Below are 18,618 nucleotides of genomic sequence, written 5' to 3' on the forward strand. Positions count from 1 at the left end.
ATTTCTGTGCAATGAAAACTTTGGTCAATGTGCTAGTTTGCCATTTGAAAAATCATATTGATTTCTGGAGAGATGTATGCAGTTTTAAGTGTAACAATGGTCCCTGGCAAACCAAACTGTAACATTGTGTGACTGTTTGCTTGTAGATGCTGCTGTATGTTTTACTGTACTTCTTTTTTTCTTGCCTTTTTACCAGTCATTCATCAACTACAGCTAGCAATATGTGCAATGTAGAATAAGATGTCCAACCTTGGTTATACTATCCAATTTTATTTCCTCTCCCCCTTTCAAAAATAGGTGAAAAATGCCCTGGGGCAGATGCAGTCTCTTTATACTGACGATCATGAGAAGGAGGAGGAGGAGGAAGAGAAGGAGGTGCAGGAGGTGAAGGAGAAAGAAGAGGAGGAGGAGAAGGAGGAGGAAGAGGAAGAAAATGAGGAGAAAAAGGAGGAAGAGGAGGAAAAAAAGGATGTTCAGGAGAAGAAAAAGGAGGAAAAGGAAGAAGAGGTGAAGGAAAAAGAGGAGGAAAAGGGGGAAGAGGAGAAGGAGGAAGTGGAGGTGAAAAAAAATGTCCAGGAGAGGAACAAGGAAGAAAAGAAAGAGGAGGAGAAGGAGAAAGAGGAGGAGGAGGAGGAGGAGGAGGAGGAGAAGAAGGAGAAGGAGAAAGAGGAGGAAGACCGGGAAGAGGAGGAGGAGAAGAAGTTGAAGGAAAAGGAGGAGAAAAAGGTGGAGGAGGAGAAGGAGCAGAAGGAGATCATTGAAAAGGCAGAATTGGAGGACATGGAGACCAGGGGCAAAGGAAGCCCCCGGAAGTCCATGGATGGCAACGCCAGTGGAGCAGCAGGTGGAAGTGGGCATCAGTCGGTGAGTGCGACTCCTTCATTCTGATGCAAGGCATATTTGATGTTTGATGCAGATTTATTTGAAATATATGTAAGTTGTCCCCATGGTGGCCTTAGGGAAGTGCTGTTGAGGGCAAAAACACTCAGTGTTCATAATCATTTCTCTGTCCTGTAGGACCGGTAGATTGCATTCTGTTTGTATATACTATTATCGGTTACAAATAATGCATTGTACTTTAAAACATGATATATTTGCGAATCGGAGCCGACAGTCTTTTTCATTGCGTGAAATTTTTCGCTAATTGACACTGGCATTCAATGCATAAAGTGTGCACTAGAACTTTCGTGTGCATTTTGATTTTGCGAATCTTGGTGCTCACAAAATTAAAATGCATGCAAACATTCTTTGTTTTACAGTAATTGTTCATAAGGCCCCCTGAAGAAGTAGTTACATCCAGTAGTTAATGACTACTGGGTGTACCTCCAAGGGGTGCCACAGGGAAGCTGCATCAAGTTTGAATTTGCTTTGTGGAGCTCAGATGAGCATCAAGACCCCTGGACTCTTGACTGTTTGGTTTTCAAAGGTACAAATTCATTAAACTCCTGTTATATTGTATCAGTGCTTAAGACCACCAGTAATGATTAAATACACGTGTAGTATTACCAAAGTCATTGTATTTTGTTGTCATATATTTCATAGTTCTTCCTTCTTCACTCTGTAGAGAGCTGGGACATCAGCAGCTTGTCGTCCTGGTGGTGGTCAGCAAACCACCCATCGTACGGGATCCAGAAATGGGGTTGGTTCTGGCAGCGGCGGTGGAGCTGGTGGTGAGGGCCCACCCAACAGGCGTCCAAGGAGGCTCCTCAGCCAGTGTGAAGCTGTAAGTTTCTCTCGGCCTTCCCCCTTGCCTTGTTTGCTTGTGTAAAAACACATACACTTTAGAGTGAAACATCTCTCCATTGTCAATTTGACTTTTGAAAGGGTAGAACAATATCATAAAATGATAGTAATAATGATGATGAAGATGATGATGATGATGATGAAGATTATAATAATAATGCAGGGTACTTACATGTGCCAATTCCACACAATGTGCTCAAGGCACAGTCTTAGGTAAAGTGAAATTTTATGAAATACAAAAATCATTATGCACACATATAAGTAAATGAATCGGGTAGACATAATTGTGAAAATGTCATTAGTGTTATCAGACATCAAAATGATAAAATTTTGGAATTTTTATTACCTTCACATGTTTCCATGAAATGGTGATTTCAGTTCTATCCACACATAATTGTTAAAAATGAACCTGGTGGTTAAGTTTCCTATAGAGACATATGCTATCGATTCCTCTTTAGCGCTTTATACGCTTTGACCCATTTCCACGAGTGCGAAGAAGTCCGATCAACTGTAGTCAGTGGACCGTTCACAGTTCGGCTCATAATTCGGCTGAGGGGGATGACAGCTTTAGCAAACTTCTTTTGTGACGTCATACTAAGAATCACATAAGCACGCACCCTGGCATCACTACAGACTGCGTGATGCACAGAGAAGATACGAAGGCAATGTTACCTAGCAATACCTACGCACTTTACTCCTGATGACAGCTCAACTTTGGCAATCTTTGTATTAATGCCTTTAAAAATACAGTGATGACATTGCATCATACATCTAGCTACCTAGTTGGTATCAAGGACATTCAAAATGTTCGAATTATACTTAGTAATCAGTAACTCAATATAAGTACTTAACAATATCTCCCTTATTTAATCAAACCACCATTGCTATTAAAGTTTGTGCAACCCTGCACTAATATGATGCTAGTAGAAGAAGTGCTGTATTTTGTATGATTTTTATTTTGAATAACAGTGGGAAAATATGTGAACACAACATAGGGAAACTAGGTAATGACATAATCACCTCATCAAAGTTGCTTTATGTGAAGGACACCAATGTCCTTGTTTCCTTAAAATGAACAGAGTCCCATAGCTGATATTCAATGTCTGATTTCAACATGGGTAGGCTTTGGATGGAGCTGATTTTTGTCAATTTTCATAAGATTTATGCAATACATAGACTGTGTTATTGTCTCAACGCTCTGTTGCATAATCATCTTGAGGAGATACAAGAAAATGCATCTTGAAAGAGAGCTGGGCTGTATTGAAAAATGTACTTGGCTTGTTTTAGAGAAAGCAAAATATGTTTCCATGCTGTGTTGTAACTGCAGAAGATTTTACACTTTTGTGAGCTACAGTTATGTACAAGCTGTACTAAAAATGCATAATCCAAGTACAATTCACTTTGCTGTATGGCCAAGAGAATGAAATGTGTAGGCTGTACATGCCATAAATGAATACTGGGAATGGACCTTTGTTCCATTATGACATTAAGACATTATGAGAGAATTGTAACAAGAAACTAGCCCTTTGTGTCCACAAAATGCAACTTTATCTGGATCACAAAAATCCAGACTGAAATATTTCCTTGACAATCTGACTCATTTTGACTTGCATTGATTGGGAAGAATTATTGTACCATGGGACATGTTTCAAGGCATATCAGCAGTGCATACTGAAGTTTACACTTACTGGTTTGTGGTTACTGCTTTGATGCATGTATTGTGTCAATTCTGTTTAGATGGTAAAAACTTCTTTTGCACTTGTATTGGTTTGGTTTATAGTGTTCTACGTTTATTTATAACATCTGCTTCATGTTCAACAATATTAGAATTATAGGAGTAGAATTTGACAAAAAAGATATAACCATAAAACATGTATTAAGCCTAATGTACTTTGCATATAAGAACGTGAAATGTAAACATCCATGAAATATTTGCAATAAAACTTTGTGTGTTTCTGTTTGATTGGTTGCTTTAATTAGGATGATACCCAGACAAGAGATGAGCAGTTTCGCAATTTCTATGGTCAGGATGAAACTACTGCTCTGTCATTGGAGGAATCATGCGACACATCGGCAGCTTCGCAAGCTGTTGGCCCTGACACCTTTCTATGTGAAGTTGAAAAAGCCAAAAGTGGACAAAAACATAGAGAAGTGTCTTGTGCTGTAACTTGTGGGGTAGGCTGAAGTGATGCTTTTTATTCTAACAAAGACTTTATTTAAATTTATTTTCTAATGGCAAAACAAAAGTTATCTACTGAAGTTCTAGGAGTACAAATTCCTGAGAGAGTCCAATAAGTGAATAGTTTCTAAATGTTGTGAGATGAAAACTTTTACCAGCGTCTCAAATCGATAAATGAATCTAACAAATAATAAAAAAGATTGAATTCTTCTTACCATGTGTTTCCTGACATCTGTTGATTTTGAGCAGCCTAACCGCTGCCATTTGGCAGTGGGGTGCAGTTTACACAATGGAGGGCATTGTGCTGACAAACTATTTTTATGTCCTACAGATATTGTTTTGATCCATTTGAACTTTTTATTCATACCAAATGCCTAAAAGTATGTTTTGTTGGTATTCGTGAACATTGAATCCATATCACAGTTTTTCAAGTGCTTATCTGGATTAAATTTTTCCTCTCTCCCTTTCTGTTCTCTCATTGTCTTACCTTTGGTATGTGTAAACACCAAACTTAGCCATTTGTACAAGTCTGTCTTTTTATTTCAATGTACTTGCTTACAACAAGTTTGTTTTCCCCAAGTACTGTTACCATTCAACTGTTGTTGGTTGTAAGAGGGACCTTTCCACACAAGCTCTGTTTTTCTAAGGTCTGCTCATCTTCATTTCCTCAATATGTACAAAATGACAAAAGTGTGAATACTCTTTGTTGTAATGTTTGCATGAAGACAAAGACAAAAATCATCCAAGTCATAGTCTCAATGTCATAGACACTCCAAAGTTCATTGCAGTGTGGTCAGTGACACTTATCCTTCCCCATGTGGGTATGAGCATATGGAATGCCTTTCTCTTCCCCTTGCAGTGACTGTGTGCAAGTGCTTGTTACTGGGGGTAATTTGCCATGGGTCAATATGGTTACGTTTTACAGCTAGAGCTGTGCTTAGACTGGATAGTAGTTTGTCTGTAGGCCCTTCCCGATAAATAGGGGCCACCATACTTTTTATGTGCGTGTTCTCTTTTCTTTTCAGGAGCTGAATGTGACAAAGAAAGGAGAGTACAGACAAGGCTTTGAGTACAATGAAAAAGAACAAATTGGAGCTGGTACCTACGGAACGGTTTGGGTCATTCAAGACAAGAAAACAAAGCGCTATTTGGCAATGAAAAAGGTAAGAAGAAATGTTCCGAAAGAAAGCAGGAATGTATTGTCTATAGCTACATGTGTGCAAGTGTGCATGTGTGCCATGGCTATAAAATCGTGCACGCCAGTTGAGCTCTGAATAGACAAGGATCCACTGATGTCATAAAGCCATGGCTGAACTTGCCGAAGGGCAAAAACTGCTTATGTGGTCTCCCATTATGCGTGGGCGAGCGCATCAAGCGTTACATCCCACGTCCCATCATTGGGTGCGATTTTGTCAGGCCAGCCAGACAGGCTGGTATGTGGTATGCGTACTGCGCACTAAGCTATGCGCTTTAATATTAATGCACACAGACTTGCTTTTGCCCCTCAGGCAACACAATTTTTGACGTCATGGTTTTATTATCTCTTGACAATTGTACAGCCATAGATTGCAGCATACTGTAAAAGTGGAAATTTTTGCGGTGTTGAAATTTTTGCGCATTTCGCGCAACCTGAAACTAGCGCGAAAATAAAAGCAAGCGAATATTCTTGCTTGCCATATGTTCCTGTGCATGATGTCTTGATTCTGCGGAATTAAAAACACGCGAAACTCTTCTAACCCGGCCAAGCGTGAAATATTAGTCGCGTGAAAATATCCACTTTTACAGTACATTATAATTTCGTTTTTAACGTGAGATTCATTGAAATAAAATTCACCTAGTGTGAACAAGCATGTAAAAAAAAAATACCATCAAAGTTACAATATTTACCCAGTTTTCCTGCTCAGATATCCTGAATTAGGGTTGAATCTGAAAACTGTCATTCTGGCCTAGTTGTTGGTTGAAGCGACATTGACACTGTCTGCATAGTCCTACTTGTGTGTGAGCTGAATGCTTGTCATAATGGCTGTAAGAAAGTGTACCAGGCTGTGCTCTTGAGTTTGCTGGGAGGTGCAAAATGATAAGGCATGCTAGTAAATATCTAAAATTCAGACCGGCGTGTTTAACCCATATCCGCCGTTGAATGGGATATCCCAAGGTACGTTCAAACGCTGCGAACGTTGATCTACAGGATAATGCACACCAGAAATGGCTTGGATGATGACATCATTTATATAGCTTAACATAGCCTGTGAACTCTGACCTGATATCCCACAGTCCTTTGCATCACTTTTTCTTTCAAATGATATGAACTTGATTTCAATTTCAATTGATATCGTGTTTTCCCTAGTTTTCTTTTCATAAGTGTCGACGACATCATTTTGAATTTGAGACGGCACAGTTTAGTGAATGTACATGAAATGGCTTCCGGCATCAACAGCCTTCAAACTGCATTACATGACTGGCGGATATGGGTTGATATTAGATATATCACCACCTATTGAAAAATTCTCCAAATTCAACCTTTTCGTATTTTTTGGTTCCAATATATCCTCTTATAGGATGATATATAAATGTAGACTATGTTTCTGTACAAAGACCCTGCAGTTACTTTTTATTATTAGCTGCTTCCTGTTTTTGAGGTTTGACTCATCAATAAAAATGTGTGGTAATGCACAAGAAAAATATGGTGTAATAAGATAAGCTGGCCAGTGCATAGTGCAGTTTGCACATGGGCAGAAAAAGTACTGTACGCGCTGAAATTTTCGCGTACAGATATTTTCGCGAATTGCTACTTGGAGGACATTTTTGGTGTGTTGTTAATTTCGTAGGTACGAGGGTCTAACTGAACTTAGTTAATTCATGAAATTTGTGAAAAATAAAACCACCCTGGAAATTTCAGCTCGTACAGTATGTCATTCATACTAACAGACATATTACCTGTTGGTTTTTAAAATCACTAAGATAAGCATCTGTGATATAAATTTTTGTCCTCGCCGAACGAGTTCGAGCAGGGGACTATGAAACGGGCTCCGTACGTGTGTGTGTCTGTGCGTCCGTCCGTGCGTCCGTCCTTGCGTCCGTCCGTGTGTGCGTCCGCGTGTGATCAAAATGTTAAATTTGCTACTTCTCTGTCATTTATGAGCCAATTTTGATTCTGTTTGCTTTATATGATAGCACTACATGGGAGCTTTGAAACTTCTACACAGAATTTCAGTTGTGACCTTTGACCTTGACCTTTGACCTATATTGTACATTTTGCTACAAAATGCTACTTCTTCGCCATTTCTAACCCGATTTTGATTCCGTTTGCTTTATGTGATGGCACTAGGTGAGGGCTTCAAAACTTCTACACAGAATTTTGACCTTTGACTTCTTTGACCTTTGACCTTGATTTTTGACCTATATTGTACATTTTGCTACAAAATGCTACTCCTTCGCCATTTCTAACCCGATTTCGATTCTGTTTGCTTTATGTGATGGCACTAGGTGAGGGCTTCAAAACTTCTACACAGAATTTTGACCTTTGCCTTCTTTGACCTTTGACCTTGATTTTTGACCTATATTGTACATTTTGCTACAAAATGCTACTCCTTCGCCATTTCTAACCCGATTTCGATTCCGTTTGCTTTATGTGATGGCACTAGGTGAGGGCTTCAAAACTTCTACACAGAATTTTGACCTTTACCTTCTTTGACCTTTGACCTTGGTTTTTGACCTGTATTGTACATTGGCTACAAAATGCTACTCCTTCGCCATTTCTAACCCGATTTTGATTCCGTTTGCGTTATGTGATGGCACTAGGTGAGGGCTTCAAAACTTTACACAGAATTTTGACCTTTGCCTTCTTTGACCTCTGACCTTGATTTTTGACCTGTATTGTACATTGGCTACAAAATGCTACTCCTTCGCCATTTCTAACCCGATTTCGATTCCGTTTGCTTTATGTAATGGCACTAGGTGAGGGCTTCAAAACTTTTACACAGAATTTTGACCTTTGACTTCTTTGACCTTTGACCTTGATTTTTTACCTATATTGCACATTTTGCTACAAAATGCTACTTCCGGCGGGGACATATATTACGCACTGCGTAATTTCTACGTGTGCGTAATTTCTACTTTTCCTTGAATAGTGCTTCGCAGCACATCCATCTGACAGCAACAAATTGTATAGTAAAGCATGAGTATTTGGCTGTATTAAAAAACAAAGTTTGCTGATGCATTTAATGCAGAACAATTTAAATGAATGCTACCTTGTAAAAGTACAAATAGATGGGCCATTCTGGGTATCTTGTCTTTATGCAGGTTCATTCTTTGAAAATGAATTCTATAAGTGTTTCATCATGCAAAACTTTAATGTGTATTACACGTGTATGTCACTTTGAAAACAAGTAAAGTGTCTGAGAAAAAAAAAAATCATTTGGACAAATGGGTGTGAGACTATCACAAACTTGCTTTTTTTGTGGCAATTGGTTGTCTTTACTTTGATGTTTTCTTTGTTCTTGCCCCTTACTTTAAACAGTAATTTCCAGTTTGTCGGGGGTGGTGTGGGGGGGGGGGGGGCGGCATAGTGGAAAATGTGTGCCTTACCAGTTCTGGCTTTTATAAGCTGAGGCTTACACAGCCCATAGCCTTGCTCTGCAGATTGTTTTACTGCATTGTACTCGTCACACCTAGTGTAGACTTCTCGTTTGATATTGCTTTATGGTTTTTAAGCATTCTGGTGGCCTATTGAAATTAACCATGAGTTTGAACTTTCATCGTCACTCCAGACCAAATATGCATCATTCAAACTTTACATTCTACCACAAGCCAGTCCAGTGTAGTTTGAAGACATCAAAAAGTGTCCTTTATGTCATCCCACATGTCCTTTATGTCATCCCACTTGTCCCTCTGTAAATATCTCCTCCCCCTTTGTAGAAATTCTCAATTGTAATGTTGGGGGGGGGGGGTGTTTCATGAAGAATTTAAGACAAACTTTAAAGTCAAGATCGACATAGAATTATGGTATGCATTGGTTTCTCTTTTCAGTTTTGTCTAATGTTTTCAAAATCCACTTCAAATTGGTAGAATATAATTGTAGTCACACACAGCCTACCATAAGTTTAAGTTCATCTTAAAATGATGGACATATAGTATAATTGGTTAAGATGAGGATTTAGCTTTTTGGGAGATACTAAGAAACCAATGAAATGTTACAAAGCATACAATTCTAGGAGGAATTCAAAGTTTATTTGATGAAAGTCGGTTTTGAAATGGCTGAGATATCTAAAAATACAGTAAAACATGGCTGTGCTAATAAAAGGTGGGTCCCATCTTTTACTATTAGCATCCCTTTTTATTTTTATTGATGGGCCAATTTACATCAAATAAACTTTTAATCTCTCTTGGAATGACATGCTCTTTCAACTTTTTATAAGAGGTTTCTCATAATCTGATAAAAAGGTTGAAAATCAGAAGCCCCATCTCAACCAAAACTATATCATTTCTTTAAAATTTCAAATCAGTTGAAATTCTTTTGAAACACCCTCCTGAATTGATCTGTTTGTGATTGGGTGTTCACACTTTTGGTATTGGCATGTTTTTTCCTCTTCTTAGTTTACAACACCTGCAATGTATCGATTATGTGACCGATGGTATTGCTGCTGGTCAATTGCAATTAACTTAATACTTCAGATCTGTGTACCATTCACTCAATTCTCAAATGCACTCAAGATCCATGTCCGACGTTTCAAAGATGGTGAGGTGGAAGCCAGCATCATCTTGCAGAGCAGCAGTACACGGTCAACTGTTTCCTTCATTCCAGTGCTGCACCTCGTAACCCTGGGCAGAGAATATGTCCACATCTTCCAGCAGCTCATAGAGGGGCAGACACTTTTTGAAATCCGCCAGTCGATTCCTACCATCATCATTCACCCTGACCAGATGTGGAGACTGATTTCGGGCCCGACCAAGGCACTGAAATTCCTCAATGACTGCAGAATCACTCATAATGATGTTCATGGTACACACATTTATTTGATTGATGCAATGGGGGATCGAAGGGGAGGGGCTGGGCTGTCATCATGATTGTTTGAATAGACTGCACAAGACTTTAAAAAAAAATTGTATCGCATCAACACCCATGACAAAAGTTCAGAAGGAATATGTGCCTTTCTGGAGCAGTCTAATGAATATGAAGTGAAAATCAATTTTATTTAGTGCTTCAATTTTGTGTAAGCACACAGCAATGCAATGTTGCTGGGGAGCCACGTAGTGCCCTACTCCTGGTAGAAGATGTAGTTTGTGAATTAATGTTGAAATGATTGTATTAGGGCTTGTATGAAAGAGACTGCTGTTATTTTGAAAAGTTATTGTTTTTATCTTTGTTCTTTCTCTCTTCTTGCAGGAGAAAACATTATCGTGACAGCTAATTTTGATGCCTACCTGATTGACCTTGGGGAGGCCAAAATTCACCCAGGTTGGTTTTGACATCAGTGGGTGTGTGTTTGTTTTTGTGGGTCAGTGTGGTCACAAGTTGGTCTGTGAGGGATCTTAGCAATTCACATCTGCATAGAACCAAGGAGGTTTAAGAGTTGGAGTTCCAACTGGATGTAGGTATTCAAACATTTGTTAGTTTTGTATTGATGTACAAAAGAATTCCACAGGTGCATATATGCCTTTGATGATCGATGTTCGATGCCACCATCTTGCTGAGAAATCAGAAGATTCATTTTGAATGTTAACATAATGTTGGCTATATTTTGTTTGTTTTTATGTTGAATGGATTGAAATCTCACTTAATGACAAAACATATAAAACAAATGTCAATCCCGTCCAGAAATTTGTGCAAAAGTGTAAATCAGAGTTGTATTATGTAAAATGTTCAAAATTGTACCATCCTTGAAAGCCGGTTTTGTCACTTTCCCCCTTAATTCCCACAAATCAAACTGATATGGAATAATCTTCAAGTTTAATACCTTATTGATAGATATATCAGATTAGTGGTTGGGCATGCCCAGTCGAGTAATTCTAATTTTTATTTCATTTTTTTTCGCAATTTCTATTCGCACATCCCTATGTCTTTACCATTCTATATCACCTATCTTTCATAAGTAGGGATGGCGAAAAGTAATTGTCGTCACAAAGACATTTCTTCCTTAGAAAGTGGCTGGTGATTATGCAATGAGACACGAGTCAGTTGTCTTCCTGTCAGTGTAGCAGATCCTGTTTGGCACATGTTTCAAATATTTTCAAGTGGCGGCATCGAACATCTAGCTAAGGATATAAAACAGTTGTGACTCCATTGTTGTAAACCTCCTCGATGAAACCTCGCTTAACCCAAAAGTGTTGGGGAGGAGGTGGGGGGGGGGGGGGTGGGCTTGACATTTTGTGTAATGATTCTGCAATGTGAGAAGGCCTCATCATGAAGCTGCTTCACTTTTTTATGCCTCCGCCATGAAGTGGTGCCGGAGGCATTGGGTGATTTCAAGTTCGGTGCTAGTGCTTATACTAGTTCTAGCCCCCGAATAACAGCGTTAAATCGAGCTCCAACACCGGCGGTCAAATTAATGAGGCGATACCGATCAAAATTATCGATCACCAGCACTAGGCGTTGGAATCACAGCACCGCGAGCTCTGCGAGAATTGCGCGATGAAAAAAGTGATTGCGCGTGATTACAGTAAAATATTTAAAGATGTAGACAACATTGCTTGGTTTTAGAAGACATAGTGAGGAAGACAGATTAAAATGCCACAAATTTCGTCCACTCCCCAAAATACAACTATCTTAATTTTGCTCCCAGGCTCGGATTTATGAAGCCATGTCGAGAGTGTTCGTGTACGTTTAGTGGGCGGCCACTGCATTAGCATAGACTTTGCACGTAAAACGTGCATCTATTATGGACGTGAATATGAGTCTCGCACGGCAACGCTAACACCAGCACCGAACTTGAAATGAAGAAAATGTTAATCCCTAGGGGCTAGTGTTAGTCAATGGCGAAAAAGCACGTAAATTGCTAACACAATCGGCGGAGCTCGGTTCAGCAGACGACATTCAACACCGAGCCCAGCACCAGCAACCAGAAATACGTCATGATTTTGAGGTCAACTCCCAACACCGACATGATTTTAAGTTCGGTTTTATCGCTGGTCCTAGTGCTGAGATTGCACTAGCACTAGCACTGGCACCGAACTTGAAATCACCCATTATGTTTTCAGGTTGTCCGTCCGTACGTACGTACGTACATCCGTCTGCATCCGTTTACGCGATAACTTGAGTAATATTGACTGGAATTGTACCAAACTTGGTCCATGTATAAAGTATGATAGGGCAATTACTTGATTAGATTTTATGTGAAATCGGCCTAAGGCCAAAGGTCAAAGGTCAAGGTCAAATCATGAAATTGTATCCTTTTATGCGATAACTCAAGACTGGATTGAGCAAATTTCACCAAACTTTGTCCGAGGATGATGTATGATGGGACAATTACTTGATTAGTTTTTTAGTGAAATCAGATCGAGGTCAAAGGTCAAAGATCAAGGTCAAATCCTAAAATTTATCTGTTTATGTGATAATAACTCAAAACTGGATGAAGCAGCTTTCACCAAACTTGGTCCAAGGATGATGTATGATGGGGCAATTAGTTGAGTAGATTTTAGTGACATTAGTATGAGGTCAAAGGTCAAAATGCTAAAAATGTTATTTCCCCTATATCTATGCAATGCCCAAATTTGTTTTCTTGAAACTTAGAGTAAACATGTACTCTTGCGTGAAGATTCTCCAGAGAGAGTTTCATGTCATATGGTCAAAGGTCAAAAGGTTAAAGGTCAGGTGAAAATGTTATAATCACTTTTCTCGCTAATGGTTGAATGTATCTTCATGGAACTTGGTGCATACACATGTACTGACTGGCAGGGATTATCTAGGGAATTTAGGGGTCATGGGTCAATAGTCAGGGTCAAGGTCAAGGTCAACTCAAAATTTTACTATATCCCTCATATACTAGTATATGCAATGCTTGCATTATTAGTTTTAAAACTTAATATATACATGTATTACCTAATGGAGATTCTCTGGGAAATTTCTAGCCAGAAGGTTAAAGGTTAAGGGTCAAAGGCCAGGTTTAATGCCAAAAAAAAAAAAAAAAAAATTCTATTTTGTACTGTAATTACACTCTTTCTTCATACCTTGAAAATTACTCAATGCATAAACTTATAAAAGGGTTGGTCAGAAGTCAAGTAAAAATCCTCAATTCCCCAATATACAACTGTACGTGTACCTGCACTCTAAGACAATTATAGCAAACCCAGTTCAAGGAAAGTGAAAATTCAAGAATATTTCTGACAAACCTGTCATTTCAATATTTTGCCAGTTATGTGAAACTGTCATCACACATTGTGAAGACATTGTACTATACACCTATTGGGAGAATCATGCATTATGGCGGAGGCATGAGTCGCCATAGCGACATTTCTATTTCTTTTGAAGTCTTCTGCAACTGTTGAGACCAAATTTGCAATGTCAGCATTACAAAGCCATGCCCATTTTTGTAACTGCAAGTCATCCTATAACGGGCACAATTTTGTGTTATTTCAGTACATTCCAGATTTTGATGTAGGGTCATTTCATGGCTTTTGAAATGCATCTATACCTCCAACATGTGTTTTTGCCCTACAATGCATTTTTGGTATCGAGTATGCATTTAATTTTGGTATCTCTTGATCAGGTATGCAATATGTTATTTATAGCTTAAAAATATTCTAAGCGCATTGCAAGAATTATTATAAAGAAACTGGCAAATGTGTCTGCAAACTTATTCAAATGTCTGGCTGAAGACTTTATCCATGTACATGTATTACAGCTCATTCACTGTACTGTAAAACACGATATATTCGCAGCATGAATTTTTCGCGAATTGGAGCCGACGGCCTTTTTGCGGCATGAAATTTTCGCAAACTGCCACTGGCCTTCAATGCTCATAGTGTAGACAAGAACTTTCGCGTGCATTTTAATTTTGCGAATCTTGGCACTCGCGAAATTCGCGAAATTAAAATGCATGCGAACATTCCTCGTTTTACAGTACCAAACATCCAGCAGCATGCTGACGTTTTAAGTTGTGGACCACCCAGTGAAAAAAGAGCTGTTGTTGAAAATTGTAACTAACATCAATGTCCATTCTCTGTTATTAAGTCTGGTCATTACCTTCATCATCATTAAGATTGGTATGATAGATTGTAGTACTTGTATAATTTGTGACAGTTGTAATATAGTAGCAGGATAGCATACGTGCAGTTGAAAATGGTTGTCAGTATTATTGTGTTATAATGATTTTATATATATATATATTATGATTTTTCAGTCGCCATCGAGCCAGTGTAATAAGAAATCAAGCACAAAACCACACATCCTAGTAGAATGGACATCTCTTGATTAATGGTGGGATAATTTGATGTTGTTCAAATGGTCTTTCATCAGTATTGCTATTTCTAAATGTTGGAGGAGGTGAAATGTCTCTAAAAATGTTAGAAAATTAGATCTTATGACCTCAAATACCTACCAATGTCAATAACAAGTATATTGCATCTCTATGTCTTTCAGCAGCCAAGGAAAATTCAAGTTTGGAGAAGTGTGCTGAATGGGATATGAAGTGTTTCTTGGTGATGATGCACAATGTCATTAAATACCATTCACCCTCACCACAGGTATGTATTCCATGACAAATACAGTATACTACCAGTAATGCAAAGTTTGGCGTATTTTATGCTGTGTTGTACAGGAGTATAAACTTCCCTCCTACTGGTTTGCATGCATGTGTTGATGTCTCTGTGTCTCTTGGCTTGTAAAAAATGAAGATGAATTCCTGTCAAAACAATTTACATCCGTGCAGATATTTTTTCCCACGATTTTTCAGTTTGGATGATATGTCGTAAGGTCTTTGTAAAGGTGTAGAGGGTAAAAATCAGCAAAATTGGATCAATTTTTGTCAGGAAATTTGATTTATTTTGTCATATCTTTCTTGGCTAGTATTATTTTGCTTAAACTGAACTTTTTTTTTTTTTAAACTAGAGAGAGAGAGAAAGAGACAGCGATATTTGTCCAGTTCATAGGAAAAGAGGCAATGTTATATCCATAAAAAATGTGTTTAACAGAGCCCTGGAGAAAATATCTTCAAGAATACCAGACAAATCCTTTATAAAATAAATGAGGAATGTGATTAGATACTTTTGATCTCCTTTTAATTCCTCTCATTTCTACATAATGTATTTATCAAATTGCCAAAATATGCATGTGAGGCATAGCTTGTATTTAGAAGACTGAGTTTTAGTGACTTCAATTGAAGGATGCACTTTCAAATTTAACCCTAAAAAGACTGGGGGGGGGGGGCCTAAAAGGCCCCCCCCCTCGACATTTCGCGCGATTACTCAGCAACACGCAATGCTCTCGCCGCGATGCTCTGTGACTTTTTTCTTTTGAGTTTCCCGCACATTTTGACACCAAATTTGTGACGCCCGGGGGTACGGTTCTGAAGTTACATAACTTTTTGTACATGCACGCGAGACCGAAAATGGCTCAAAAATGCAATTTTGTGTACAAAGTCAATACAAATTGAGTTTTATCACATGGTTCATATAAATATGCTTATTTTTACTCTCAATGGCTAAAATCAATTTGTTTCAGTAGTATTATGCTTCAAAAAGGGTCTGCCACAAATTTTGCTGAAAAAAGCAACAAAAACAAAAGGTCGAAAAAACAAGGAAATACATAAGAAATTCATAAAACAATAAAATAAATAAATTAATTTTGATACCGAATTTTTTTTCAAGTACATTTGCTAAGAATGCTACAAAGAATATCTAGACCAAAAATGAGCACTTTTGGAGCTTTATTTACTGATTTAGATAAAAAAGGTCTGATTTCTCGCATAAATTAGCATAATTAATCAAAATAAAATAAAAGAAGACTATTTTGGAAAATTTAGATATACGATCTTGTAGATTACATCGCACACTACCATTGTGCAAATTTCCGCGGCGATCGCGCGATCCACGGCCGAGATCTTAAGGGGGGGCCCTTTAGGCCCCCCCCCAGTCTTTCGAGCTACCAAAATAGCCCAGTCTTTTTAGGGTTAAGACCAAGCCTTTATGGTGGCAGCATTATTTTTGGGGGGTCCTAGTTCTCAGATTCAGAGCTTATTTACAACGACAGCCTATGCAATACAACTCACCAGGTTGTTTATCTAGTGGCTTTTTGTGCATTTTTGTATCTTTGTGCAAAATGCTGCAGCCATTATGATAGTCTGTACCAAGGTGTATGAATCTTTACCTGCGGGGTAAGAAGCGGAATCTTTTGAATCTGTTGGGAGAAAAGGACAACATTTACTCCACCCTATTAGATTTTATTGCCTTATTTCTAGATGTTCTATGATACAATACTCATTGGAGCTATTTCAATATATTTTTTCCGCATAGATATACAATATTTGATTAAAGTAAAATGTGATCACAACCTTTTTACCTATTGAAATGTTATTTTTTATGTTTGTCAGGACTTGTTTCAGAATGACGAGCTCTTGGATAAACTCCGTAATATCTTTGATTGTGAGAAATGGTGGACCCCTACTGGTAATCTACCTTCCATCAAGGAGCTTGATGATCGTTTGGAGAGCATTCTAAAAGGTGATGTAATGCAGCATTCTCTTCTCATTATGTTTTCCCCACTGAAGATGAAGTTGGAACTAGTCCCTAACAACTTATGTGTACCACAAATGCAGCCAGTGTCAATTGTAGTGATTTTTTGCTCTTTTTTTTTCTTTTTTTTTCTTAGAGTCCACTGAAACTCTTCAAGATAACATGGAAGCCATGGCGCTGTCACTGAGGAAGGAGAGGAATGACAAGGAGGCGGAAGTCAAACCCTTGGAGGTCAAACCAGCACGAGTTGGTTTGAATAAACCTGACACTCAAGGTCAGAAAATACATTAATGTGCCAATAAACATGTAATTTGAGCATATCTGACTTTGAATCCAACATGTCCATATTCAAGATTACTTGTTTTGTTTTGTTTTTTCATGTAAAATCATTTGGTAAGAGGGAAATATTGAAGTTTGAGTGCAGCCCAAGTGAGAGATTCACTGCTCAGCAGCACGTTCCATTGCCCTCTCTGTGATGCTTCAACAGCTAGACATAGTGATTGTCAGATTTTTATATTGTGTTTTTCCCATGTTTATTTCAAGATGATGTGTTGTGTGTGTATGCAATATCTTGCCATTCATGCTCAGAGATCATGACAGAGTTTGCTGGTCCCTTATTATTTACCTCTACTCTTAAGACACTTTCAAATGATCGAGCTGAGCAACTGTGGAAAAATGCATTAATCATAATCTTTTTATGCCTCCACCAACTAAGTGGCCGGAGGCATTATGTTTTCGGGTCGTCCGTCCGTCCGTCCCGTTTTGTTTTTGTCGATATCTCAAGAACCGTGTGGTGGTTTTACATCAAACTTGGTATGAGGGTATATCCTGGGGGGATAATACTTTGTTTTGATTTTAGGGTCACGGGGTCAAAGGTCAAGGGTCAGAGGTCAAGTGAAAATGTGAAAATTTAACTTTTTTTTCCATATCTCACAAATATTTCAAGATATATCTTCGTGGAACTTAATATGCATGTACTGACTGACAGTGATCATTTAGGGTATTTATAGGTCATGAGTCAAAGGTCAGGGGGTCAAAGGTCGAGGTCAACTCATCAAATTGTCATTATTTCCCTCTCATCTATGCAATGCCTGTAGAATTTTTCCTTGAAACTTAGTGTATGCATGTATTACCCAATACAGATTCTCTTGGAAGTTTCTTGTCAAAAGGTCAAAGGCCAAAAGGTCAAAGGTCAAGAGAAAGTGCTAAATTTCACTTCTTCTTTAAACTTATAAAAGTGTCAAAAGTTGGGTACAAATCCCTAAATACCTGCACTCTTATTAGATAGTATAGCCATTCAATCAAATAAACCTAGTTCAAGGAAAGTGAGCAATCAATGCATTTGTGACAAACCTGTCATTTTTAATATTTTGCCAGTTATGTGAAACTGTCATCACACATTGTCAAGACATTGTGCTATAGGCCTATTTGGAGAACCATGCATTATGGCGGAGGCATACCAGTCGCCATAGCGACATTTCTAGTTCTCTTTCTTTTTTTCATACAAATGAAAATAATTCTCTGATTTCATGAGATAAGAATGATTGCTATAATATTGTGATTTTAACTTTAAGGAAAGCAGAGGGATGGACCTGAAGTGATCTCAGCTTCGAGCACAATGTTCATTGTCACACTTTTCATGCCATTATAACCTTTGTGTACATTCTATCTGCTTTTCTCTCTCCTGAGTTCCATCTGGACAAGTCCCTCTTCCTTTTTCACAAGTTTTATGAGTAGCATTTTCGACACCCTCACCTTGACCAGGTCATTACTGTTTTTGATTATTCATCATGGGTTTGTCATTAGCTGGCATCACTCCCAAGTATATTTTAACAAGTAATGCAGCATACACCTTCTCAAGTAAAGATCTTCTGTTACAATCAAATTTCCTCAAGTGATCACTTGCTTTATGAAAAACCAGCTGTCCTGTAGACCACTGAACTTTACAACTTACTTTTCGAAAACTACCTTTGGGTGGTTTCTGCTTGGAAGTATCAAGTAGACGATGTTACAGATGCATTTCATGAGTA

The 18,618-nt window shown here is 38.3% G+C and overlaps 1 protein-coding gene across 1 annotated transcript in view; it reads left to right on the top strand.

Annotated features, from left to right (window-relative positions):
- The window catches only part of LOC140244020 (uncharacterized), a 64,617-nt gene that overhangs the window by 43,899 nt on the left and 2,100 nt on the right, over nucleotides 1-18,618 (top strand). Inside the window, exons 3-11 of the mRNA XM_072323672.1 lie at nucleotides 298-864; nucleotides 1,565-1,723; nucleotides 3,724-3,918; nucleotides 4,948-5,085; nucleotides 9,635-9,923; nucleotides 10,308-10,379; nucleotides 14,499-14,602; nucleotides 16,447-16,576; nucleotides 16,725-16,862. Of these exons, the coding sequence (XP_072179773.1) occupies nucleotides 298-864; nucleotides 1,565-1,723; nucleotides 3,724-3,918; nucleotides 4,948-5,085; nucleotides 9,635-9,923; nucleotides 10,308-10,379; nucleotides 14,499-14,602; nucleotides 16,447-16,576; nucleotides 16,725-16,862 (1,792 nt within the window). The remainder of the gene's footprint in view (nucleotides 1-297; nucleotides 865-1,564; nucleotides 1,724-3,723; nucleotides 3,919-4,947; nucleotides 5,086-9,634; nucleotides 9,924-10,307; nucleotides 10,380-14,498; nucleotides 14,603-16,446; nucleotides 16,577-16,724; nucleotides 16,863-18,618) is intronic.

This window comes from Diadema setosum, chromosome 20 (genome assembly GCF_964275005.1).
Source record: "Diadema setosum chromosome 20, eeDiaSeto1, whole genome shotgun sequence".
NCBI classification, from domain to species: domain Eukaryota; kingdom Metazoa; phylum Echinodermata; class Echinoidea; order Diadematoida; family Diadematidae; genus Diadema; species Diadema setosum.